General features: G+C 48.2%; 11 protein-coding genes across 11 annotated transcripts; 5 read left to right on the top strand and 6 right to left on the bottom strand.

Annotated features, from left to right (window-relative positions):
* Positions 1-73: 73 nt before the first annotated feature.
* N7447_001480 (histone H4) lies at positions 74-706 on the top strand (the record flags this gene model as incomplete). Its single annotated transcript, XM_057225756.1, has 2 exons — positions 74-83; positions 405-706. 2 exons carry the CDS (start codon positions 74-76, stop codon positions 704-706), a joined length of 312 nt encoding a protein of 103 aa, XP_057089772.1.
* Positions 707-1,185: 479 nt separating this feature from the next.
* Positions 1,186-1,495, top strand: N7447_001479 (Peptidyl-arginine deiminase Porphyromonas-type; the record flags this gene model as incomplete). The annotated part of the gene is made up of 2 exons (XM_057225755.1): positions 1,186-1,317; positions 1,358-1,495. The coding sequence occupies 2 exons, from the start codon at positions 1,186-1,188 to the stop codon at positions 1,493-1,495; spliced, it is 270 nt and encodes an 89-aa protein (XP_057089771.1).
* A 3-nt stretch (positions 1,496-1,498) lies between these two features.
* Positions 1,499-2,318, top strand: N7447_001478 (Peptidyl-arginine deiminase Porphyromonas-type; the record flags this gene model as incomplete). The annotated part of the gene is given in 5 exon segments (XM_057225754.1): positions 1,499-1,626; positions 1,662-1,801; positions 1,815-1,953; positions 1,969-2,053; positions 2,067-2,318. The coding sequence occupies 5 exon segments, from the start codon at positions 1,499-1,501 to the stop codon at positions 2,316-2,318; spliced, it is 744 nt and encodes a 247-aa protein (XP_057089770.1).
* A 258-nt stretch (positions 2,319-2,576) lies between these two features.
* N7447_001477 (uncharacterized protein) lies at positions 2,577-4,079 on the top strand (the record flags this gene model as incomplete). Its single annotated transcript, XM_057225753.1, has 1 exon — positions 2,577-4,079. One exon carries the CDS (start codon positions 2,577-2,579, stop codon positions 4,077-4,079), a length of 1,503 nt encoding a protein of 500 aa, XP_057089769.1.
* A 517-nt stretch (positions 4,080-4,596) lies between these two features.
* Positions 4,597-5,292, bottom strand: N7447_001476 (GNAT family N-acetyltransferase; the record flags this gene model as incomplete). Its single annotated transcript, XM_057225752.1, has 1 exon — positions 4,597-5,292. One exon carries the CDS (start codon positions 5,290-5,292, stop codon positions 4,597-4,599), a length of 696 nt encoding a protein of 231 aa, XP_057089768.1.
* A 352-nt stretch (positions 5,293-5,644) lies between these two features.
* N7447_001475 (putative mitochondrial carrier protein) lies at positions 5,645-7,227 on the bottom strand (the record flags this gene model as incomplete). Its single annotated transcript, XM_057225751.1, has 2 exons — positions 5,645-7,078; positions 7,192-7,227. The coding sequence occupies 2 exons, from the start codon at positions 7,225-7,227 to the stop codon at positions 5,645-5,647; spliced, it is 1,470 nt and encodes a 489-aa protein (XP_057089767.1).
* Positions 7,228-7,814: 587 nt separating this feature from the next.
* Positions 7,815-9,539, bottom strand: N7447_001474 (uncharacterized protein; the record flags this gene model as incomplete). Its single annotated transcript, XM_057225750.1, has 1 exon — positions 7,815-9,539. One exon carries the CDS (start codon positions 9,537-9,539, stop codon positions 7,815-7,817), a length of 1,725 nt encoding a protein of 574 aa, XP_057089766.1.
* Positions 9,540-11,168: 1,629 nt separating this feature from the next.
* N7447_001473 (EXPERA domain-containing protein) lies at positions 11,169-11,903 on the bottom strand (the record flags this gene model as incomplete). The annotated part of the gene is made up of 1 exon (XM_057225749.1): positions 11,169-11,903. The coding sequence occupies one exon, from the start codon at positions 11,901-11,903 to the stop codon at positions 11,169-11,171; it is 735 nt and encodes a 244-aa protein (XP_057089765.1).
* A 982-nt stretch (positions 11,904-12,885) lies between these two features.
* N7447_001472 (uncharacterized protein) lies at positions 12,886-16,339 on the top strand (the record flags this gene model as incomplete). Its single annotated transcript, XM_057225748.1, has 6 exons — positions 12,886-13,310; positions 13,364-14,114; positions 14,170-14,382; positions 14,432-14,792; positions 14,845-16,206; positions 16,284-16,339. 6 exons carry the CDS (start codon positions 12,886-12,888, stop codon positions 16,337-16,339), a joined length of 3,168 nt encoding a protein of 1,055 aa, XP_057089764.1.
* Positions 16,340-16,856: 517 nt separating this feature from the next.
* Positions 16,857-18,988, bottom strand: N7447_001471 (uncharacterized protein; the record flags this gene model as incomplete). The annotated part of the gene is made up of 5 exons (XM_057225747.1): positions 16,857-17,646; positions 17,702-17,929; positions 17,982-18,463; positions 18,516-18,725; positions 18,779-18,988. The coding sequence occupies 5 exons, from the start codon at positions 18,986-18,988 to the stop codon at positions 16,857-16,859; spliced, it is 1,920 nt and encodes a 639-aa protein (XP_057089763.1).
* A 584-nt stretch (positions 18,989-19,572) lies between these two features.
* Positions 19,573-23,301, bottom strand: N7447_001470 (ankyrin repeat domain-containing protein; the record flags this gene model as incomplete). Its single annotated transcript, XM_057225746.1, has 1 exon — positions 19,573-23,301. The coding sequence occupies one exon, from the start codon at positions 23,299-23,301 to the stop codon at positions 19,573-19,575; it is 3,729 nt and encodes a 1,242-aa protein (XP_057089762.1).
* Between the last annotated feature and the right edge of the window lie 687 nt (positions 23,302-23,988).

The following is a 23,988-nucleotide window of genomic DNA, read 5'->3' as shown; positions in this document are numbered from 1 at the left end:
TCATCGTTTATCGTCAACACAGTCGTCGATCCATCTACATCTCAAGTACTTTTAATTCTTCATATCTGAAACTATGTCTGGACGTAAGTATTACTGTTTTATGATATCTTGTTGTCACTATACCCCTATCTTTTTGTTGTCGCCGTGGCGGGATGAAGTTCCCAAAATAAGGAACTGATGATGTTCCTGTTGGCACATGATGTATGCCTCAGGCATAAACTGCATCCCGCCTTTCCTAATTAGGAAAAGCCATCCACCCTGACACATCTTAACACAACCTCCAACCACCCTCACCTCCCTATACTCCCCTACACATCATCCTGTCTTATTTTATACTCCCATCCCCAATACTATGTCCTAATACTTCACGCAAATACCGAACCAAAACTAACAAATCCAAACAGGCGGAAAAGGCGGAAAGGGTCTCGGCAAGGGCGGCGCCAAGCGCCACCGCAAGATCTTGCGCGACAACATCCAGGGTATCACCAAGCCCGCCATCCGTCGTCTCGCTCGTCGTGGCGGTGTTAAGCGTATCTCCGCCATGATCTACGAGGAGACCCGCGGTGTGCTCAAGTCCTTCCTTGAGTCTGTCATCCGTGACGCTGTCACATACACTGAGCACGCTAAGCGGAAGACCGTCACTTCCCTTGACGTCGTCTACGCCCTCAAGCGCCAGGGCCGTACCCTCTACGGTTTCGGTGGTTAAATTTGCCTCACGACATGAATGGCCTTGACCGATCTTGCTACCCACTGTGTGGGATCATATGGTGGTCGATGGCTTTACTTAATGCGCTACGGTGTGATGGCCTTTGATTTTTACGGTTACGGGGTTTTAAGGAATTTCTTTGGGATTTTTTTTTTGTGTCCGAGATTGGGATTGTCTTTTATTTTGAGTCATGGACTATCGGTGTCCTGATAGCTAGCTGCTGATAGACTTTCGGTTTCACTCCATGGAGTTCAATATCACGTCTGCTATCAGTCATATGGTTTTATTTCATTGTAGTTAACTTGTAGGAAATGATCAGAGTAGTTTAGGTAGTAGAGTGGCTATTTATGCTGCCAATGCTATTCCAAGAGGTAAGTAAAGTCAACGGGCGGAGACTAGTCCCGCAACTTAAATTCTTCACAGGGACCCAACCCAGCCTCTGGTGTAGAATGTTCGTTGGTAATCCAGTCGTTGCAAATATGGCTTTATCTTCAGTAAAAGCCAGCATATTTTTCCTGCCCCATGAGACAGCCCGTCATGCAGCGACCATTCTCGGATTCCCATCCCAAGCCTCCATCGCCTCAGCGTACTACGAAAGCGCATGCGTCGACGTAGCCAACTTAGCCTCTATCATTTCCACCTATGAGCCAGTTTGACCATATACGCGACCGGAAGATGTACATAAGGCAAAGTCAATGGTTAGCCAAGCTATCACAAGATACCCGAGCGAGATCTCGAATATCGTTAGCATTTCATTCCCCACGAACCACCTCTAGGTTCGCGATGTAGGCCATGTATATGTACGTGGCGTTGGTAAAGTCATCAAGGAACGTTTTGCAATCAACTTCCATTTTAGTGAATGGGGAAGAAAACATGATATTGGCCGCCATGAACGGGCTTCAGATGGCCTTGATTAGCCTGTGATGATGCCGGAATAAATCGAAGTAAACGGAAGTTTTCTGGTCCGATATCTCCCCGTCTCCGGTGACTCTAGTGGAATCACACATTTGTTTAGAAGGGGGTGCGCTAGTTGTGAATGGTCAAGGCACACTTCTGGCCACCGAAAGCAGCATTGTCAACGAAAATCGAAACCCGGTTTTTTAAAAAGCTGCAATCGAAGCAGAGCTACGCCGTCTCTTGGGCGTTGAGAAGATCATCTGGTTCCCGGGCATAAATGATCTGAATGTTACTGATGTGCATGTTGATGCTGAAGTCAACTTTGTCCGACCTGGAGTTGTCGCCCCCTCGTGACCCCATTCTAGTATACCAAGGCCATGGGTGGAAGTTTACGAAGAGATCAGGGATATTCTGGGACAGTCAGTCGATGTAAAGGGACGCCCTTTTGAGGTACACATAGTAGACGAGCCGAACCCCCAAGATCTTCGGGGTCTTGTCTTATGATGACCCGGTGAGTAACTATGTGAACTTTTATTTCGTCAATGGGGGGCTTATTCTTCCACAGTTCGGCGACATTCGGCGAGATCAGGAATCTCTGGTATTGTTTCAAAAGCTGTGCCCTGATCGCGTGGTTCGGCATGTGTTTATGTCTGCGCTTCCCTTGACTGAGGGTGTGATTCACTGCGCAACACAACCAGTTCTTTTTCGTCGATGAAATGAGTAGGCATTTAAAATGACGAAATAACCTCTCAAATCAAAAACACCCTGGAACTTGAAGATCTGATTTCATTACTTGAAAAGGAAGTCCATGCGTCGATCTATCCTCGGCTATGGGGAAATCCTGGGGAGAGCGGGGAAATCGGCCGATCTGACTCGAATTCATAACAACAACTCTGACATCAAATCGACAAGCGGACTACTACAAAACTACTCGGTAATTTCTTGTCATTTCCACTTGCGCATTCGCGCTAGAATGATGTCGCCAAAGGCCTGCGACCACTGCAACTGGAGTAAAGAGGAGGAATGTACGGCAGCTGCAGGCGCTAGTCCAACATGCATCAGATGTAGTCGTCTGAAGATTAGCTCCACCGCCCGTCGGATTAAGCGGATGAGACAACGATCTTCTGTCACCACCTTCCCACATGGGGGCTTACGGGTTTCCAGTGACATGTTGCAACATCGCCCCAAGTCCAAGGAAAGCGAGAGCGATGCATCGTCTTCACCATCTAGTCAACGCTCATCTTCAAGCTCACCTCCAATAGCCGATGAAGCTTGGACACCAGAAACCGATGTCGTGATATTATCCCCAGAGAAATTACTCGGCGCCCCGACCAATTTCCAAACGATGTCAGATGCGTTGCGCACCGTTATGGACGTGGAACAATTCTCAGTCATACATTTACCGTTCATGCTAGGAGATAGTTTTATTCCAACATCTCAGAAGGCTGTTTACGTTATTTTGCAACTATCCGGTCCGATTGTGACTGAAGGATACCTGGCATTCCTAGGACTGATGTCAAATTACCAAAATACCCTCGTTGTACGGCGGGGCGAGCCCGATATGTACAAGGCAGCAAAGGGATTACAACGTCTGCGAAGTGTGAAAATCTCACACGACTACGACGCAGCTTGTGTTCTCTTCCTGGGACAGACTATGTACGTGTTCAATGTACTCACGGCACCCTACTCCAGTACCGCTCACTCTATCATGCGGAGCGCCCTCATCTCGGCCAAACCATGGCTTCCCAGGTTGGTGACAACGCCTATCATGGACACAATAACCATGACACCGATTTTGATCGACACGGTCGAGTGTTTAGTGCACCGTGAGATCCCTATAATACGACTCGATCTTCAGCGTCGCGTCATCGTCGACCGCTATCTCGGTCTTTGTGCAACACTTCTCCCTCATTTCTACGACATATGCGAGTGTAGCAACGCCTTGAAAATAGAAAACCCTGCTACCGGATCTGAATCATACTCGGCCATTCATGACCGACTGGATGGAATAGAAGAATCAATCCGACGTTGGCGACCCCAAACCCCCACTGGACTATTTGACAGCTACGGCCAGAATGCAGTTTTATCAATGGTCACACAAGCAAATGTGTATCGTCTGGCTGGTTTATTGATCATCCACCGGCTCCGATATCCGCTAGGAGTCGAGGACGAGGCAGGGGGGAAACTTGCAAATGGGATATTTTCTGAATTGGCATTCTTTGCCAAGTCAGCAGTCAATTTAAAGGAATCTAGCGCGTTGCCTGTGGTGCTTCCTTTGACGATGGCCATGCTTGAGATAAATGGGCCCGGGGAAGTTTTGCTAGATCGCTTGGCCACCTCATTCACCGTCCAAAGCGCAAGTGCATCGCGGCTTCAGGTATTTGTGAAGGTGGCCAGGGCATCGAGGGAGTCTGGATATCAGGGCATCTGGTTTGACTTGGTTGATACACATCTTCGTGTTGCGGTACCGCCATAGCTCTGAGCTGGTCTCAACAGCAATCCTTCTATGTATAGTATTATTTCAGATTGCTTTGTTTTATAATGATGTTGACTTTTCCGTTCCTCTACTGAATAGTCGTCATTATATACATACACTGGTTCCAACACATACTTCCCCTCTATTCAACGTGTGTATAACGAGAAAATATGGGCTATCATTGAGCATTGAGGCTGGAAAAAAGATTGAATCATTCAAATGGTCACGCCAACCTACAAAACTTTGATGTCTGTGACTGTTTCCAAACTGATACATGCCTTGTGGTTACCGGAAAGGATAAATCCCCGCTGGAGGTTGGCCTTCTCCTGCGGCAAATTGCATGACTATCCTCCAACCATGAAAATGGGACCCCGAGGTCACATCCCCAACCTAGGTACCTCCAAGCCCCTCCGTGTTGAAGGTCAGGCTAATATTGTCATAAATAGACACTGGTTCAATTAACGTAGACCAATAAGGCCGTAATAAGGCTGTCAACAGCGTAGCTTAAGCTGAGCAGTCATTGATCGGACGCTTCAGGGAGAGAAGGAGTGCGATCCGGTTGAGCCGGAACTATCCCTCTCAACACCTCCCACTCATGCTCCAGCATAGACAAATTGACAATATCATGCCAAGCCCGGCGATGGTATAGCGCCTCACGTTCGCGACCTTCATCCACAAATCCAAGCTTCCTGTAAAGTTTCAACGCATTATGGTTGAACGAAAATCCACCTATGGTGATTCTATGCAGTCCAGCATGCTGAAATCCCCAGTCCAGTGCCCAATTAATAGCTTCTCCGCCGTATCCTTTTCCCCGATACCCGTCCACAAGTGAAATTCCTATCATTGCATTGCGATGATGGGAGTAACTCGATCCAGTCAAGCTGAAGAGGCTGATATGGCCAATTGGGACTGGCTTGGAATTTTGAGGTGGGTTCAAGGTTTGAGTCTCAGTCGAGCATTCCGTCTCTGAGTCGGGGGAATTTTGAGGAAGACATATAATCACTCCTAGCAGGGATTCTTGGATACTTTTGATGAACTCCTCTGCAGACTTCTTGTGAGACGGGCGTGGAAGACGCCCAGTGCTCATTGTTTGAATAGTCTCATCGTTGATAATTTGGTCGTGCAAGAATGCAATGTCCTCTTCGGAGTTCTCTGCAGCTCGGTAGACGAGCCGGCTGGACTTGGAAAGTCGTCCGAGGACTTGGGTTGTCATATTGTAAAATCAGAAATTGGTGTCTGAATATACCTGGGAATCATCGACAACTTTATAGAAAATATAAGCTGGATAATCCTTAGGTGTTAACCAATGCGCTTCCAATATAAACGCCAATGTTGCCTTGGGGCAAGCGCTATCGGTGGCTAGCCCTTATATGGTAATCCCGGGGTCCCAATTAGGTGTAGCGGAGAGGAGTCAGCGGACACTGATAAATTAGTCAGAGGTACCAATGCGAAGGTACATGTTCCTCACGTATATCTCAAATGCTATTATGTACTTTAATGGCAAAACAAGGGATCGTAACATGAATGCATAAATATATAAACACCACTATCTTTTAACCCTTAAATCAATCCCGATGTGTGCCATGATCCTTCGTCCAAAACCAATGATAAAGGCTTTTCCACTCGGCCGCTTCATCTTCAACGTAATCACCAACCAGCTCAGCCGTCTCATTAATTTCATCAGAAACCGAAGGAGCAGGACCCTTCACATTATTCGCACTTCTGGCAGCATCAGCAGCACCTGCAGAGTTTGATGACATATCAATAGCGTTGCCGCCGGAATGAGTGTCTAGTAGCTCCTCGGCGCCTTCCCTCGTCCTCTCTGCTAGGTCACGCGCTCCTGCCCGTGCGATCTCTGTATACTCCTCCGCCTGTTCGCGGGCACGCTGAATAAGTTCATCGGGCGTGGGATAGCGACGTCTCAGCATCAGAAGGAGATAGTAGCTCTTGACTATAAAAGCGTACACGGCGTCTTTTGCGAGCATTGTAAAGCCGTGCGAGAAAAATCCTTTTAGCACTTCACCCTGAAGGCCGGCGTAGAGCCCTGGTATACCATCCGTGCGGGCGATGGTGGCGACTGTAGAAAGTATTTCGGGGGTGAGAGAGGCGAAAAGGGAGGTCTGACCCTTCTGTCCAGTTCCACACTTAGACTTCGAGTCCGAGCTCATTACCTGAGCTCTGGTTTTTGCGAGGGAGAAGGGATATGTGATTGACGAGGCAGCGACTTTGCTCAGAGCCGCCAACAGGAAGGTCAAAGCGGGAGGCGGTTTGTCGCGCTTTGAGCGTGGTAGGAGGGCCCGTTTTAGGAATTCATTGAGGAAGAATGTGAGAGACGGATTCAGGGTGAGTATCAGGGTGGCCGAGTATCCGGACCAAAAGCCTAGAATACCCTTCTCAGCGCGGATGCGAGCTGCGATATCACTTGTTGACATGTTCTTCGTATTCCCAGCCCTGTGTGCCGCAGATGTTTGCTTGCGCGCGACGATATTCGACAGCGGCGTGGTGAATAACTTAGCAAACGAGCCAGCCAAGATACCGACGGCAAGTTCGTCAATTATCGGAAGGACTATATTTTTGCTCTTGGCGGCTCGCTCTACACCTACATGTGCGACTATCCTCTTCTGGCGGATAGCGCTGTATGCAAGGAAGAAAAGGAATGAATCCGCGACGGTCTTCCACGTATCTTGCGCCAGACCAGGGTAGAAGCCAGCGGCTCCTTGCTGTGCATATATCTTGCGGGCAGCATCCACCACGCTTGTATACCCTTCGTCATCATTCTGGTCGTCAGGTTTCTCCTTCGAGCTGCTGTTTTTCTGTTTCTGGGTCTGTAGGCGGGCGACGATAACATTGAGGGGATAGACGACAACATTGGAGATGGCTGCGCCCACTGCGCCGGCAGTTGCATTCCCTAGAGCTGGGAGGGCTGGTCCACGGAGAGCGGCAGATTCCCAATCGCGTGGGTCATGGGCTTCATAGCGGTAGGAGGGGTGGTATACGTCCTTGATTGCGTGAGCATGTTAGTATGGTCTGATGCAGTGTAGGGATATGGATGTCAATGTCGATGGGGATGTGTAAGGAGATAGAACAAAGCGAGCTGGTTTACACCACACACCAGTTGGGACTCATAGGATAGCTTGTATTCAGCCATGGCTCTGCTCGGGCGTATTCGAAATCTGGTGCTGGAGTTCAAAAATAATCCAGTTCTAGAGAATTGATGTTTGTTATTCTGCGGATCGAGCCCCTCAACCTCTGATATCTGTTTCAACTAGAATGTAGGCATGAGTGGTATAGTTTAAAGATAATTCACAATCATAATAATACAGACAGTGGGAAGATTCTCAAGCTACGAACGTGATCTCTTGGATCAAAGCCGAGGTCGACCTCATGCGGAGGGATTACGTCATGTCGATCATGTGGTCCGTGATCAGGCCATAAGGCAGTCAATTTCTGTCGACGCAGTCACGCCAGCATACCGGAGGATTGATTAATCCCAAGTATGCATTAATCTTTCTTTTGTAATTGGAATAGTATAAATTGCCAGAATAGTGGATACAGAAATACAGAGAGTTGAATACCATTGATTGGACTACATTTCACAATACGGATTACTCCGACAATTTCTTCATTGCTGTACTCGCTACATACATGGAAAGGGAAACCAGTATTCACCCTTTGCCTCTCCTTTCAATATCCACTTATCCCGGGTGAAATTCCCCCGGCCTCAGACTCAAGCATTTAATTGAGGTCGTAATTCACCTCCCCTCGCCGAGTGAATGGATGTGCCCACTGAATCTCGCCGTCAAAACCCCAGTCAATCTTTTTGTCTGCACATGCTACTATTGTATCCCCGGTAAACCAGGATTTGACGTGATCGGCGGAGTTTTCAATTGTTGTCAACTTCACTCCAGCCCGGTTTGTGACTTCGGAGAGTGTGTGGAATAAGAACACGCCTTTGTCCTCAAAGGGGGCCTCGAGTTTGATATCCTTGAGGTGTTGAAATTGGTGATCCTCCAGTAGAGTAGACACTGCTCTACCATGGAGACTTTCGCATAGCTTTTTACACACGAGGATAAGATCGAGCCCATCGTTAAATTGGAAGACGTGCAGCTCCTCAAGTGACTGGGGAAGTAGCTTGTACAAAGGCTCTGCACTGTTGTATGCCCCGTGCTGGTCAAATAACATCCAGTAGCGACCTTCGAAATCTGACATCTTTGCTTGGGTCTGGACAAGATATCCGGCTGATATTCGCAATCTCTTCAAATGACGAAGCCCCGTTAGGTTGAGAGGTTGAAGATACAAGTCTGCGTATACCTTTCGGGCACTTCGATTGAATGACAGTTCAAGATAGGCCAGGGTCTGAGACGGGTATTGAAGCGCTTGGCTGAGGTCTGCAGATTTCAAGATCCAGTCTTTCCTCTTTGTCCACCCCCGTTCGTAGATGAATGTTTCCAACTTTTGTGGTAATTTCAGGAGACTTCGAAGGTTATTGGCATCAAAAGTGCAATCACGAAGTTCAAGGTGAACGAGGCGAGGGACTTCGCGATGTACAGGCCTCCACCATTCTGGTTGGTTAGTCCATTTGGTGCCGAATACATGGGTCAACGTGGGAATTCGAAGAAGCACCATAAGCCAGTCAACGTCAGCGGAGGGGAAGGTTCCGTCCACTTCAGCTTTTAGGTAAGTGAGCTTAGACAGTGTAGCGGCGTTTTCATTCCCAGTGTTGTGTCGCGAACGTATACCGGCGATACAGATCAAAACGCGTTCAATCAGGCTCCAGTCTGTGGTGGCAGGATCGCGTGGTGGGTCATCACTCTCCATCGGAATCTCAAGACGTTCTAGGGAAGGCAGATATCCCAGAAGAACAGCTAGTAACGCGTCTGACCGCGGTACATTGGGCTCAAGGGCTCTGTGCATCGAGTCCCTGACTGTTGATTTCAATGGTAATTTCATGCCAGCAATCCTGATTATTCGATGGTCTTCTGGACTGAGAGGTGCAAGAGTGAGCTGTGTTCTCAATGGTTGGGTACTAATCTGCCTATGGGCGTCGCAAAGGTCGTATAGGTCAGTCAAATCCAGGGACTTGACAAGTCGGGCAAGGTGGGGTTTGCGGAGGACCGTAAGAAGAAAGCGTTCGATCTGCATATTCAACATAAGAAATTGCAAGTAATTCATGGAATAGAGGCATCGCACAGAACGACGATCAGCGGGCCATGCCAAACCAGGCCAAATCCGGTAATGAGGCGGAGCCCCCAAAGAGACATGGGCATATAACGCAGGCATTGCCATGTCATATAGCTCCCTATTACAGGCAGCCACGCGGCTCAGGGCCAAGGTGTCATGATCAAGCTGGTCAACGATGAGAAGCTTGATTTCTGCGGGGAGATTCTGGAACTCCGTCTTTGGGGTAGGAGGGGCTGGATAAATGAGTGGGAGAAGAGCGATGGGTAAACAAAATGCCATGTTTGTGGGATGGGATTTGTTGAGGCGATGGAAGAAAAAAGAAAAGCCGGATTAGATGAAGCAAAAGGCGGTTGGTTGTGTGTGTGGTTGATGGAAGGTGCAGGAGAATGGACTAAAAATGTCTGCACCACCTATTCCATAAATACACCAGTCGCTTAGTCGCCATCACGATTGCTTACATCGTCGAAATTCTGCCTAGTTGGCCACAGAGATTGATAGTAAACATCGCATGACATTATACATCTCGACAAAGCACTCATTCGGTCTGGCTTTTTGGATAAGACCAGTGACTGTATTTTAAAATTGCACATGAGAACAACTTCACACAACTCTCTCAGACTGTAATCAAAGAGACTCCCGACCATAAGCAATCCAAGAAGGAATTCGATGATGGAAGTACAAATCCTTGCTGGCGGTTCTGTCAAGGTTCCCGAGCAACTCTTCAATCTGGCTGAGATTCCACCATTACTAATAATATACAGGACTATTCGAGCATGAAAGAGAGGTAGAGGTTCATCTGAGGAGACAGGGCTCCTGACTACAGGACGCACGTCAATAAAGAGAAAGTGATGGTGATCAGAATGAAGAGCTGAAGAAGCAGTTTGCCTCGGCTTAGCCTACACTTGGAACTTATGCTAGTGGGATTTCATTATAATACCCTATATAACATGAATTATCGAGGATGATTTAGATAAGTCGACACAAGAAGGTGGGTACATAGGTCTCTGATAGATACGGGTCAATTTGAGGAAAATACATTCATGCATGGATAACGTAGCGTCGGAGCAATAAAAAAGCCAATCATTCAAGAACAAGGCTTCTCCAGTACGAATATCAGGTTTAGGATATAGATAAATAGCGTCCATTCAAACCCCATGAGGCCATTCCGTATAGTGCCCGGCTCTTTCAGAAGCCATTGTACCAGGAAATACCTTCAGAAATGGTACACATTTCAGACATCGGCACCACGTCTCCCAAACGCGCGAGCCGGCAAATTCGGCTGAGATGGATGCGCATGCCCTCGTATTGAGTAACTAGCTCGTATTTGGGTTCAACAACTGTTACCCAGGCGCCATTTTCCTCTGTTGTATCTGTCGCAGTAAGCTCGGGGAAGCTGATAAATGATCTCAAAGCCCCCATCATCGATAATCAGACACCAGCGGAACTGGTTAAGAGCTCTGGGCTCGTTATCCATGAAGTCTTCGAAATGCTCTCGGACTTAGGCGATAGTAGCTCCATCAAAGCGAGTCCTGTCTTCGAGTACGAGACTGCGGTACCCATTGCGTAAAATCCGATGGGATTTCTCGTGCTCCCGTCGACTGTTATGAAATTCCTATTCCAGTATAGCGAAGATAAGGCAACAAAATAACTACGCTAAGAGTTGGAGTAGGACATTCAAGTATCGATGATAACCTTGGAAGCCGAGTTATGCTTGAGAGAGACAATTGAAGATTTTATTGCAATCGATCTATCCCTATCACAATCCTTGACAAACGTGGCGACATTTTGCCAGCTTTATTTTGTACCTGATGGATATCAACAAATCAAGATTTCCGGCGAAAAAAAGAAAGAGAACCTCAGGCACAAGTTCATCTAGGTGTTCCAATAACACCCATACTCAGACCGAGCTCACTGTGTCTTCCTCTCATTCTGAGGCTCCGCTGCCACAAAGGCACCGCGTAGCTCTTTCGCCGCCTCCCACAACACCCACAGAGGAATAAAGACCCAGAGGGTGTTGAAGAAGAACAAGTACAGCCAAAGGTAAACCGGATCCTCGGTAGCCAGTTGGGTGCTTCCCGTCAGCCACTCCGGCGCAAAGGTCATAAATCCACCGTACAACTCCGCCGTAGCAAGCATGGTTGAAACCAGCCACAACTTCGCCTTAACCCCACCACGTGACTTGGCACTGATCTTCTCATTCGACGACCGGCACAGCAGATAACAGATGTATATCGCAGCCGGGCCACCGAGGAAGACGGTCAATAACTCCAGCGAGAGGACGGTCAAATCGGCGACAGCCCAGCGGCGGTCAGCCTTTGCATATTCCTGCCACAGACGCGAGCTGGGTCTAGTCCCGTAGGCTGGACCATAGATACGAGTTGGGTCGTTGAGGAAGAAGGGCTCCACGTTATGATTTTCAGCGACAGTGATGTAGCTGAAGAAGCATTCAAAGAGCCAGGAGCCTTCGATGAAGATGTGGGTGAGGGCATCATAGGCGTGCCAGAAGAAGAGGATGCGATCGCGTGTCCTATGGGCTGGAACAAGTTTCTTGCTCAGGAGTTGGGCAATTGGCATCATAGAAAGTGAGAATACGATACAGAGGACTGTCGGCGCGTCCAAACTGAAGGACGCGGTGGACGCCATGGTGGATTTGATTAGTTGGAGATCGCGGGGGTCTATGAAGGGCGATCTTGTAGATGTCTGGTGGAAATAACACTTTTTAAATGTGTTTCATGCTTTGAATTAATTGATGGATGAAGTGTCTGGTAAGAAACAAAATGAAAATTTAGGGGCTGATGCGACGATCAAAAGTTGACGCCTCAGGCATAAGTGGGTCGCGAAGTGCAACCTTTGTTCTATGAGTACGAAGTATGTACTCTGTAGTTTATGATATATATCATTTGAGGGTTCGCTTGTGCCACTTGTCACTTGAAAGCTCAGTAGCCCCCTTGCACCCTTACAGCTCACCGTATATTGCAATGTTCGAATTCACTTGAACTACCTCGACAGGAGAATAAGTAAACAGTCTCTACGCGTTCAACTTTACGTCCAACCCATGATGGAAAACACAAATCTAGGAAATCTTATAATTCTCTAGGCTATCTATCGCTGTATAGTTCCCGTTTGGCTTGTAATTACTAACGCCACATTTTCTACACTTCTTTGTTTGCCTGCAGCACACACGGCCTAGTGGCGCGTTATCAAAGGAACATGTGTTTTGGAAAGACCGTCTGCATTCTCCACCATATCCATTCATACCACTGATACAGCCGCTCAATGTACATACCGTGTGAATGGCTCACTGGGAAAAAAAAAGTACTTGTGGTTGGGTGCTCAAATAGTGGGATCAACCCCGATCTCCGTATTGGCTCGGAACACTTGGCGGTTTATCCCTCGAAAATTCCTCTTTCGCTGCCATTACAGTGGTAGCTAAGCGTTCTTCGGCTTGTCTCTGGGCAACAGTTTGTTATATTTTACTGCCCACCTCATTCGGACCCGTTGAACGGCATTCCGTTTACCTAAAGCCGCGGATCATGACTGTGGAGAAGATTGCTCCTCTCACAGCTTCTTGTTCGTGCTCTCTCAAACTATTTAGTCTCATTGGCGGTACATTTTGTCGTAAAAAATGCCTCCAAGTCTCGGGGTTCTCGATATCTCCGCCCTCGCCAAGGTGACACGGGATGTATACAACCAATGCCATCTCCTCGCGAAGGGCGCTCCCGAAGGATTCCAGAAGCTGATAACTGAGCTGGGCTCGTTACATGGCATTTTGTGCACCTTCGGTGACAAGTTGTGTTCCAATGCATCCTTCTTCGAGAAGATGGATAAGGATCGCAAACAGACATTAGAACGATCGCTCGGTACTTGTCTCGCGACGCTACAGCGATTGAAAGAACTCCTTAACCCGTTCAAAAGCTTTGAGACTGGTGATTGCAATGGCTTCTGGCAAAAGATTAGATGGGCGGCGCAACGAAATCAGATTGAGGATATCAGATCTAATATCATGGTGCACGCTTGCAATCTGAGCCTATGTATAAATTCTATGGGGAAGTGAGTGTGCTTTACTTGTTCCAATTTCATGGCTCATGGTCTAATTGTTTTAGTGACTCGCTTGTTCGTATAGAAAAAAGAATGGTTCTGGCGATCGAAGAGGATAAACAGATTGTTCTCAGCACAGAGGCGTCACCTGTTCGGGATACAGACTCCGTTGTCTCACCGATGAGCCCAGGCCTAGGCGTGGTGGAACTACCAGCTAACAACGAAGAAGAGTGCGAAATCAATATAATCAAGGAGGTTCGTTCCAGAATGGCGGAGCTGGCTAATAATAGGAGCTCTATGGGGAGCAGCAGCAAGGTCAGACATGCATCCATATCCTCCGAATCGGCGATAACTGAATCCGATGATTCGCTCCTCGACGTTAACTCGCGGACTTCTTGGTTATCCTTGAGTACCTCACCATTCCTACCTCAGGCCCGAATAAATCATAGGCGAATGCGCAGTGAGCAGCTTCTCTTTGGCGGCTTCATTGACGGTCGGGCAATCGATGGTGGAATATGGGCGAATGACCCCGACTTGACGGAGAAACAAGTTGTACATCACAGTCGATCCTACTCAGATGCTGGCTATGGTAATCCTCAGGTTATCGAGGCCGTGACGTCGGCTATGCAACATGTTCGTGATGTGCGACACCAGGAGCATATCCCAAGGCCAATACGTTTTGAGCCGCAGAACCAACTACACAGACCAACTGCAGAAACGTTAAAAATATTCGAGGCATCAGTGAATGAAGGGTTGCAGATCACGAGGCTAATCACAAGAGACTGGCTTCGCGTGGCGACTTGGTGGTTGTTAAAAGTGAGCTCTCCGTCTAAAACTAACGGGATACAATAACTACTAACGACTTGGCAAGGCGCGCGCAACTTTAGCAAATTGCAACAGACATAGCTATGTCAGTGCCCGTAGTAGTCTGAGTCCCTCCATGGAATCAAGATCAACGAGTCACCAAGCTTATCTTGATCTCCTCAAGGCTTCATACATTCTGTACGATATTGCTCTAGAGGAAGATGTTTCTTCTGGTATTTTGGTTGATGAGGATCGCAAGTCAATTCTCGAGCTTTCTGAAGTCGGTGCCTTCTTATTGTTTGCTCCAAACTGTGACTAATTCGATATAGGGTATCAACGAAGAGCTTTCCCAATATACCTCCATCGACATCCCCGAACCGTCGACTTTACACGCCCAAAACCATGCCATTTGGGAGTCCATGCAGCCGGAGGAAATATGGGATGGCGGCATTGATCTAGACCTTGGCTTAGATAATCTGCGCTGGATTGCCGTCGATCTAGAGGATGCAGGTAGCGAGCATGAAAAGGTCCTATACCGCACCTTTGTCAACGCCAGCATCGGGGGCAAAAGGTCCCGCGTGCGCGCCAAGGGCACTCCCTACATGCTCTTGTTGGTAACACGAGAAGGTGAAAGCGAACCCAAAATAGTTTTTTGCAACCAAAGTGGCACTTTGTGTCTTGAACGGGACTGTAAGTGATGATTCTCACAATGCCCTCTCATGGAGTTAACCGATGATGCTAGTTGTACTGGATGATCTACCGCCCCTTGTTTACTTATCAAATGCTGCTTTGACCGGCTTCCCTAGCGCTCGAGTCTCAGAACCTGTGCCATTCAAATTTGAGAATATGAGCATTTCGATCTCTTTTCAATTTGATGGGGATCTCGCACAATTCATCAATATTCCAAAAGCTTACTTTGACGCCGTATGGCAGAGAGAGCCCGTCGATGCAACCGAATTTACGGAGAGCGTTATTTTCAAGGCCTCAGTTGATATATTCGAGCAGTTGAACACGCCGACCATGAAATCAATGAACCCATCTGTCGTGGTGAAATCCTGCGAGGTGCGCATTCTGGAACGGTCTTTCGGGGAAGCCTGGCGGTCTATCCGGCGCATGGTGATCACGTCCTCCGCTGCTGAGAAGTCCCCGGGGACTATGGAGCTTTTTATGCCTCTTAGTGTAGTTCAGATCAACCGAGGGAAAATGTCCCTCCAGGTGCTCTTACAGTGGTCTGACACATGTCAGGCACGATCTGATAAGACCGATGGGAATTACAATACCTTGCATTCCTACGTGTACGATAACACTGCTCCAAATATCGGTGTCGGTCTACAATTCAGCTCACATCACGAGGCGGAATATTTTGAAAAAGCCGTCCTAGAAATGAACTTGCGTCCGGAGTTTTCCTGGTCGTGGTCTAGTGGCTCCGGTCTCATCTACAACGTGGTTGATGCTGGCACTGAGCACAAGCAATACAAAGCTGTACTATTATTCCGGACCCGTGCATCATGGCGATATTCAGACCTGTACTATATTTATCGTGATGCCGACTATTCATACGATCACTCCTCGTTCAGCATCCATTTCCCGCGCGCCTACTGCACAGACTACCTCTCAACTCACGTCGATCAGCTCTATCATCCAGAAAGCCCTGTCATGTTCTCCTATTGTGATAAGAAATTCAGCCAAATAACCATCGAGTTTGGCAATGACCTTGAAGCCCGCTCATTCCTCAGCTCCCTCTCTCCTCTGTACGAACTCCTCTACTCTCGGCGTATCCACTCCCTATCAACAAAAGGCAATACCCTCTTTGGGTTCCAAATGTCCGGCAAGGGTAACGCTGATATCCAACTATGGCGTCGGGGAACGACTTTCCAACTTGCAGCACGGTGGGACGACTCCGTGCCAGACAAGTGGCTTACCATGACTGTTCCGTCAGAGTTCATCGATTCCTCAAAAGAGAATAGCCGGGTCATCTTTCCGCGTCTTCCATACTTGCGTGGTACGACACTAGACATGATGAATGTTATGGCTCGGAGTCCTAAGACCTCTAATATCAAAAACAAAGAGGGTACCGTGTCAATCTCATTTCAAACAAGCAAAGGTTAGTCGGCCTCTCCCCTTTTTGAACTAATGCTTAACTCTTTTTATTGTGCTAATCTATATCGGAATGGATCATAGACCGAGACGAGTTTCTAGCTGTATTACAAGGGCAGCAATTGCCGAAGTTCCTATAATAAATAGTGTCTCTTCTACTCAGATAACGAACAAATTCCAAAACTCCCTCTCTTTCCAATGACATTAGTTTATTTTTTCTGATAGCACTCTGAGAAAAGCTGCATAATCTCATGATTTCATAGATGAAAAAACGGCCATGCATGTGGGGCAATATTTGGCGACAATGTTCATCACAGTTTGTTTGACAAAGTTGGTAGAAACAGTGGCAAGACTTGCTAACAGTGGCAAGACTTGCTGGATTGCTCGTGCTCTAGAGTGTGAGATGTATTTTAGCCTTTAAAGGCTTCATGCACCCAGATTAGTGAGAATATCGCGGGAGCATTCTACTCGGCCATATCTGCTGGGATGGGATATATGGTAGTGACGTCATATTTAAGGTGACTTTGCTACTCTGGTGCCTGAGGTTTCATTCCAGAATCCTATGGAGCTGCACATAGTGTTTGTCAATCTGCATAGGCTTATATTTAGTAGTACAAATAGACCAGATTCAATATAATAGGGCTAAATACCTAGGTATCAACGACTTTCCCAGAACTGTGCATCAATAGCAATCAACCGATTGAACAGTTGATTTCTTGACCTCATGCCAGTGAGATGGTAAGATTGGCCCAGCTCAGCACCGCTGACAACCAGCCCATCTGCAGCCTCCTTGCTCCCAGCTGTCAATTCAACAATTAATTTTCCCTTCCATCCGAGTCCCTCTGTCTTCTTCAGCTCTTTGATTTCGGTGACAGGAATCTGAAACAGAACAGAGCCCTTCTTCCTACTTTCGATGCGTAGATCATCCAGTCCGGCGGATGCATATGTGGTGAAATATAAGATCGGAGGCTCCTTTGACGAGTCAATAACCGCCGCGCCTCTTTTGCGTTCGAACTTCGCATCGAACTTCAAGGGCCCGAACTGTGTTGCAGCGGCAGCAAAGTGTCCATTTTGCAGCATTCCAATCAGATTCTTGGTATGTGCTGACCCTGCAATGGCCATGGCTCGGTCAAAGGCAATATGACCCTTAATTGCCGTAGCAATTGTGCGGCGGAAGAATCTGAAGAGCTTGAATACAAATTTCTTCTTCGGCACCTTTGTTTCCGGAAGCGATGTGGTCGAGTTCGTCGACTGGAGGTCTACAGATGATCCCTGCGTACTGAGGTCTGTAGAGCTCGCTGCCTGTGACTTTTTGCGGCGGATGGGCCAAACCGGCTCGTCATCATCATGGGAGGGGGCGGGTGGTAGTGGCGCAGAATTGATCTCGCCAATTCGGAGCAGGGTCAAAGTGAGCTGTGCATTTGTGGGAACGCCAGCCAAAAGTGTCCTGTATATCGGGTTAACAAGGCATTAAAAGGCTAAAAAAACGAGTGTTATCATACTTCTGCAAATCGAGATGATCTTTCCAGTTTGGGACTTTTGCGTTCAGCAGATCAAGGGTGTAGGCGAATACTGGGTCCCCGAAGAAGCCCAGTCCAAGTGCGAAGCCCACAATCTTGATGATCCAATAACTCGATGTGAAAGGTACAATAACAGACACCAGGGTAAAAATGCTCGCAAGGCGGAGTCTAGATGTGACCAAAAAGAACGGAGGTGTTGGAGAAAGGATGCTGTTATATCGTCAATATTGCGTGTTCATATATCTTTCTGGAATGGACTCACTTGGCAAATTTCTCGTAGATATCAGTGATATCACTCAGAATACGCATGATATTATCGGTCGCGTGTGCTACCTTCTTTTTCATGGGCTTCTTAGTCTTGTCTTCAGGGGAATCGCCCGTCGGGGTTCCGGCTGCAGCCTCGGCGGCTTCTAAGCCTTCAATAAGCGCAGGTCTATCGGGGGCGTCCTCTGTAACTGCTTGACCATATTTTGCCGCTGCACTTTCCATGGCAATAGTGGCAAAGCTGTCAACCAGATTTTTGGCTTCTTGTTCAGCGGCTTCACCCTTGTGGGTTTCCGGGGCACCAGTGAGGCTATCCTCGGATTGAACTTGTCCCTCTGTAGAACTGCTTCCATTTGAGCCTTCTGTCTTTGCCAAATCAGGGAATAGTACCAGCCGAACAGGCGGAACCATTATCAAGGCTACGACAAGGCCGCAAATAGTTGGAACCAAGAGGTCCACCGCCCAAGCAACAAAATAGCCCTATAAATTATTAACATTCTGTAGAAAGCCGGAATGTTCGTGATCTACATACTGCGCAAAACATTGTTGTTCTCGCCGGTTCCTTCCATGATCTCAGGCGAGTGATATGGCGGAAAAGCTCTGTCACTCCGACAACCACAGAGGTATAAAATCTCTCAAGCGTCATGCGCAGCTTTTCGGGCGGAAACTGCTCATTTTCGGTGCGATTCAGATCCAAGTTCAGAGCAGCGGTATCATGAACCGCTTTCACATGGTAGATTTGCTGGTCACATGTCAGCGCTTATTCTCGACACTGGAGGTGGAGACCACACTAACCTTGTCAAATCGGCGGATCAGCATCCATAAATGTTCATTAGACAGACCCTGGGCAAGTGTCTCATCTACTATCCGCGATGATGCCTTCCATTGAGTGTTGGGTAGCGGTCTCGGGCTCAGTGACTGGAGGGGGCCAATCTCCTCTGGGGTTTGGGTGTGATCATAGCTCTCATCGTCCAAGTGTCCCGGAAATGAGCCACTCATATTCATCAGTTGTGAAAGTTCAAGTAGAGAGAAGCTATTGCTTACTATCTGGGTTGCGGACATGTGGACGTCGGACTAGCGCGAAACCCCGTGTTGACAAAGTGTGGGGGTTGACGTCATAGGCTAGAGCTTGGACTTCCGGATATCCCTGGCACCCGGACATTGTGTGTTCCGGGGATCTTTCGCAGTTCTAGAGGATACTCTCTATTCAGGGAAATATATTGAACATGTGGATCATTTGCTCCAGCATTGACATATAAAATAGGATTTCTTTGCATCAAAGAACTTGTGTATAGTCAAGTTTTGAAGCTCGTATCTCTTCTAGATTTTATGATAATCCATATATGTACCCTCTAACTATATAATGAAATACACAGAGACTCCTTGCAAATGCGCGCTAAGAGTGCCTTGGAAAATATACCCGAAATCAGTAACTTAAGATTATATTATGATAGAATGTGTATGACGTATGCTATTCCCATATCACATCCCATTGGAGAGACTGTATGGCAACATATCCAAACCATCTTGTATAACCAGTTTTGAATTGATGGTCTCGTATATTTCGAATGAATGCCATTCATCGACTATCATTCCGCGCGCACATTATTTGTCCGCAAGATCTCCATGAGCTCCACGAGATGCTTGTCCGCCGCTATCGACCAAGGCGTCTGCCCATGCACATTGGTCTGGTGTACCAACTCGGGGGCTTTATCCACGAACAATTTCAGAGTCCGTCGAACCTCAACCGACGCGAAGTGATCATTAAAGCAGTCAAAATCAGCCAGATAATGCAATACATTGTTTCTCTCGTCATCTACTGCACTCAAATCCGCTCCCCGTTGATACAGGGCCATTGCACGCGTAGGGTCACCCTCCTTCCAGGACGCTGGTGCAAGGTCCCCGCTTCGGAATGGGTATGCCGTAAGTGTGCAGGCATACGAGTGGGTTCCAGTCGTAGAGTTCGCCGCTGCCAGCAGCAGCGTTCTTCCTGCGGGGTCGCGTCGTTCTATGTCAAGATCGGGCATATCTAGCCATGGTTGGATGATTCCTCCGCTGGCGAAAATTTCGTGTAGAATCACTTGGTTCTTGTCGCAAGGCAGGAAGGGATCTGTCCCGCGTTCTAGGAGAAATTCAATCATCCTGCAGGCGTGGTCGCGGCAGTTGGCTTCGTTAAATGGTAGCATTGAGATGTAAAGAAGAGGGCTCAGCTTGAGCCCGTGGTTTGCCGGGACCCTTTGGACACGGTGAGTGTGCCAATGTGGCTGCGCATTGGATAACACCGTCGTGTTGCAGTTCAAATCCATTTCTAAGAGAGCGGAGGCCACGTCTTTGTTGAAACTGGACAACGCAGCGAAGAGTTCCATGGGGTGGTCCTGAGAGGGATATGCTCCATGGTCGATCAGTAATTGGAACAACTCGGTGTCGTGCGCCGACATGGCCAGCGGGGTATAACCACACGTTGCAGCTATGTTAGGGTCGGCGCCGCCCTCCAGCAATATTCTCGTGATTTCGAGCTGGTGGTGACCCCCCAGCTCCCCCCGTGAAACTGCATTGCATAAAGGCGTCTTGCCCTGTTTGTTTTGGGCGTTGGGGTCAGCACCATGTTCCAGGAGGTACCGAATGGCTCCTTTGTACCACCAGTGCGTACCATGGGCCAGTTGATGGAGGATCGTATCACCAGGTTTGTAATGTCGGTTCAGTGCCATCCTTGTCTGGTAGCTTATTTGGGGTTTATCAACCATATCTTCTTCAAATCTGATGTTAACATCTGTGTTGAACGTCTCGACCATGACCCGAATAACATCCAAGTTAGGAAGGACTCGCTGAGCAGCCGTCAGAAGAGGCGGCGTCAGCCTTTGGTCCCGAAAATTTGTGCCATCGCCGTTGATCCAGTTGCCTGATATCGCACTGCCGATTCGCCCAAATAGCTCTGGAAATCCCCATCTCGCGAGAGAGGTCATAACCGCCGGCATGCAGGATCTATCCTCAATAACGGAGGCGATTTTCTCCACCGCCTGTGCAACCTCCTCGTGGTTGCCGAGCAAGATCATTGGGAGCACATTATGTTCAGAGATGTATTCCTTGAATCGTTCTTGGAGGATGTCTGGGAGGCGCTGAGAGCGCAGCAGATAGTATTCAGTCATGCTGTGGTGACCTTGAATCTGAAGGCTCATTTCTCGTGATAACCTGTCCAACTCCACGGTCATTTCCTCATTTCCTTCTTCAACCGCGTAGTACATAGGACCGGTGCCAAATTTCTTTTCATATGCCAAGGCTCCATGGGATGCCAATGCTCGTACGATTCGTCCAATTCCGATTGTTGAACTTTCAGATGTGATTTCTCCTTTCCACCCCAAGCCTTTGGTCTTGTGGTGCTTCGTTTCCATCTTCGATGTGGGCTGTGTCGGCCGATGGTTATCTTCTGCCAAAATCCCTGCCGCGGAGTACGTGTTCATTATGTTTTCTTGGTCGTCAGCCCCCTGCCAAAGCTGGTCTTCCGCGATGGACTCGGCGCATGCATCTAGAGGGGTACGGTTTTGCTTGTCCTCGACGTTGACATCTGCTCCATATGCAAGGAGAAGATTAACTGTCTCCAGTCTTCCAGAGCGGCAGGCCACATGCAGTGGCGTTCTCCCGTCTTTCGAGCGTGCATTGAGCATTATATCCAGCTTCTTGGTGTCGCAGTGGTCCAAGATTAGTCCAACAGAGTTACTTTGGCGCGCGGCTGACGCAATATGCAACAGATTGCGGCCATCCTTTGTTGAAAATGTAGCATCAGCGCCCCGAGCGAGTAATTTACCGACCAGGTGCTCCGAAACCGTAGCAGCAAGGTGGATAGGTCGAATTCCCTGGTGATCACTCATATTTAGAGCGATACCGAAACCCACATCTAGAAGTAGGTCGATAGCACACTTGCCTCCCTGTGCGGTAGCCGCGAACAAATTATCTGAAGATTGGCTGCACAACAGATGCAGAGGTGTCCGACCACGGAAATTGGGAATCGTGGGGGAGTTGCCCATTTTGACAAGTTGAATCATGGCTAAAAGAGCCGTATCTTGGTCGATGGTAGCAAAATTGGCCGCGAGATGATGCATGAGCGTGTCTCCTTCGTAATTTACCATGTTTGGGTCTGCTCCAAGAGACAGTAGAAATTCCAAGTACTCGGATCGGAAATGGTATGGTTTGATCAGATAAGATAGTACCCCGTTGCCTTTATAATCCTGCGCGTTGATGTTGGCTCCACGGCTGATTAGGTAGGGAAGAAGCTCGCGACAATTCCACTGTGGGTTGCCATGCATGGCCTTGGTGAGAAGCGTACATCCGCGATAGTCTCTAGCCTCGAGATCTGCACCAGCTGCGCAAAGAATGTCCAACACATCCTGGATGTTTTGCTCCGAGCCCTCCACCAAGTGGATAGCCTGTTGCCCTTCATGGTTCCTCTGGTTGGGATCAATTCCAAGCTTCAGCAATTCCACTATAGTGTCGCTCCCACAACGATGTTTCGCGGCGGCGGTATGAAGAAGCGTGTTGCCCTTGCCGTCAGTGATCGTCCAATCCGACACAAAGGGCTGGAACAGCGAGAGATCGCCCAGTTGACACTTAGACGCATAGGCATGCAGCGGGGTTTGACCATTTCCATCTCGAATAATATCCAGGCGGCCTCCACCCGCCATAAGGCCCTTGAACAACTCTGGGTGGTCCAAGGGGTGGTGGAGGAAATGCATAGACGTGCCTCCCCGGTACTCTGCGATGTTCGGGTCCGCTCCATGCTGCAAGAGAAATGGAGCAAGGACAGTCTCCTTGTGTACTGAAAGCAGCAGCGCGGTATGTCCATTGGCATCCTGCGCATTGATGTCGCACCCAGCATCCAGCAGCACCTGCATCAGCTCTTCGTAGCGGGTCAGATCTTCCACCTTTTGGTAGGGAGCCAGACTGTCCACCACTCCGTGGAGGGGGGTAAAAGCTGGGGGTTTGTCTCCAGACCGCTTGTTCTTGGATTTGATCGTGACATCGGCCCCATGCTGAAGCAGAAATTTGACTACGGCTAACTGGACCTTTTTCGCGGCCAAGAATAAAGGTGTGTCTCCATTCACAGGCGTGTTGGCATCACATCGGCCGCTCTCGAGCAGAGCGTGGGTGCTGGTGATTTTACCATATTCGCAAGATCGACAGAGAGCCGCAGCCAGATCGACAGGGTCCGCAGTGGCAGCTAATTGGCGCACCAGGTCCACATCTTCCGCATCAACTGCCACGTGGAGCGGAGGAAGGGGCTCTTCCTGGTCGAGGAATCCATTGTCCTCGAACGATCCAGGCATTGCTCTACGAAGAGAAGACAAGAAATCCATGGTGTAGCGGATTGTCGGGCTAGGAGTCAAAAGGGGCAGACGCGATCCCTTAAATAAAGATCGCACACTTAGCCTCATCTAGGCTCCCGTGGCCAAAGCACGAGCCCATTGGTCTCTCACTCTCACTTCGCACACTTCTGCCAGCATAAAATGTCAATCGGGATGTGTCTTTTTTCCTGCCCCGTTACTGAAAATATGGTTATTCCTTCCCGACCTCGGGTTCCATGGAAGTTTGGGCCTCTATAATAAGTCAGCATTAATGGTCAAAATCAATTTTGCGTCGGTTCTATATAAATAGAAATTATTCCCATGTTTAATTCATATTATTTTGCTGATAATATGGTCACTTCTGGTTTTTTCGTTCTTGCCTTCGAAATATATATTCCTGAACATTGACGAAATCCATGTATCCATGTGTTCAAAGAACAACATTTGCACTGCAGATAGAGATTTACTATCTCAATAACTTTAAAAAAAAAAAGAAATGATACCAGCTTGGACCAAAAGAAGGCAAAAAGAAATCTCTCCCTCGGGGAATCGAACCCCGGTCTCCCGCGCTTATCGGTATTAATGACAAGCGGAAATCATCACCACTAGACCAAGGAAGATGTGGTCGAGTTAACTCGACCATTGGCTGGTTGATGGAAATATTAGCCC

This window comes from Penicillium robsamsonii, assembly GCF_028829455.1.
Source record: "Penicillium robsamsonii strain IBT 29466 chromosome Unknown utg000001l_segment0_segment0, whole genome shotgun sequence".
In the NCBI taxonomy this organism is placed as follows: Eukaryota; Fungi; Ascomycota; class Eurotiomycetes; order Eurotiales; family Aspergillaceae; genus Penicillium; species Penicillium robsamsonii.
The sequence above is the reverse complement of the archived record's forward strand: the minus strand, read 5'-3'. Positions and strand labels throughout refer to the sequence as shown.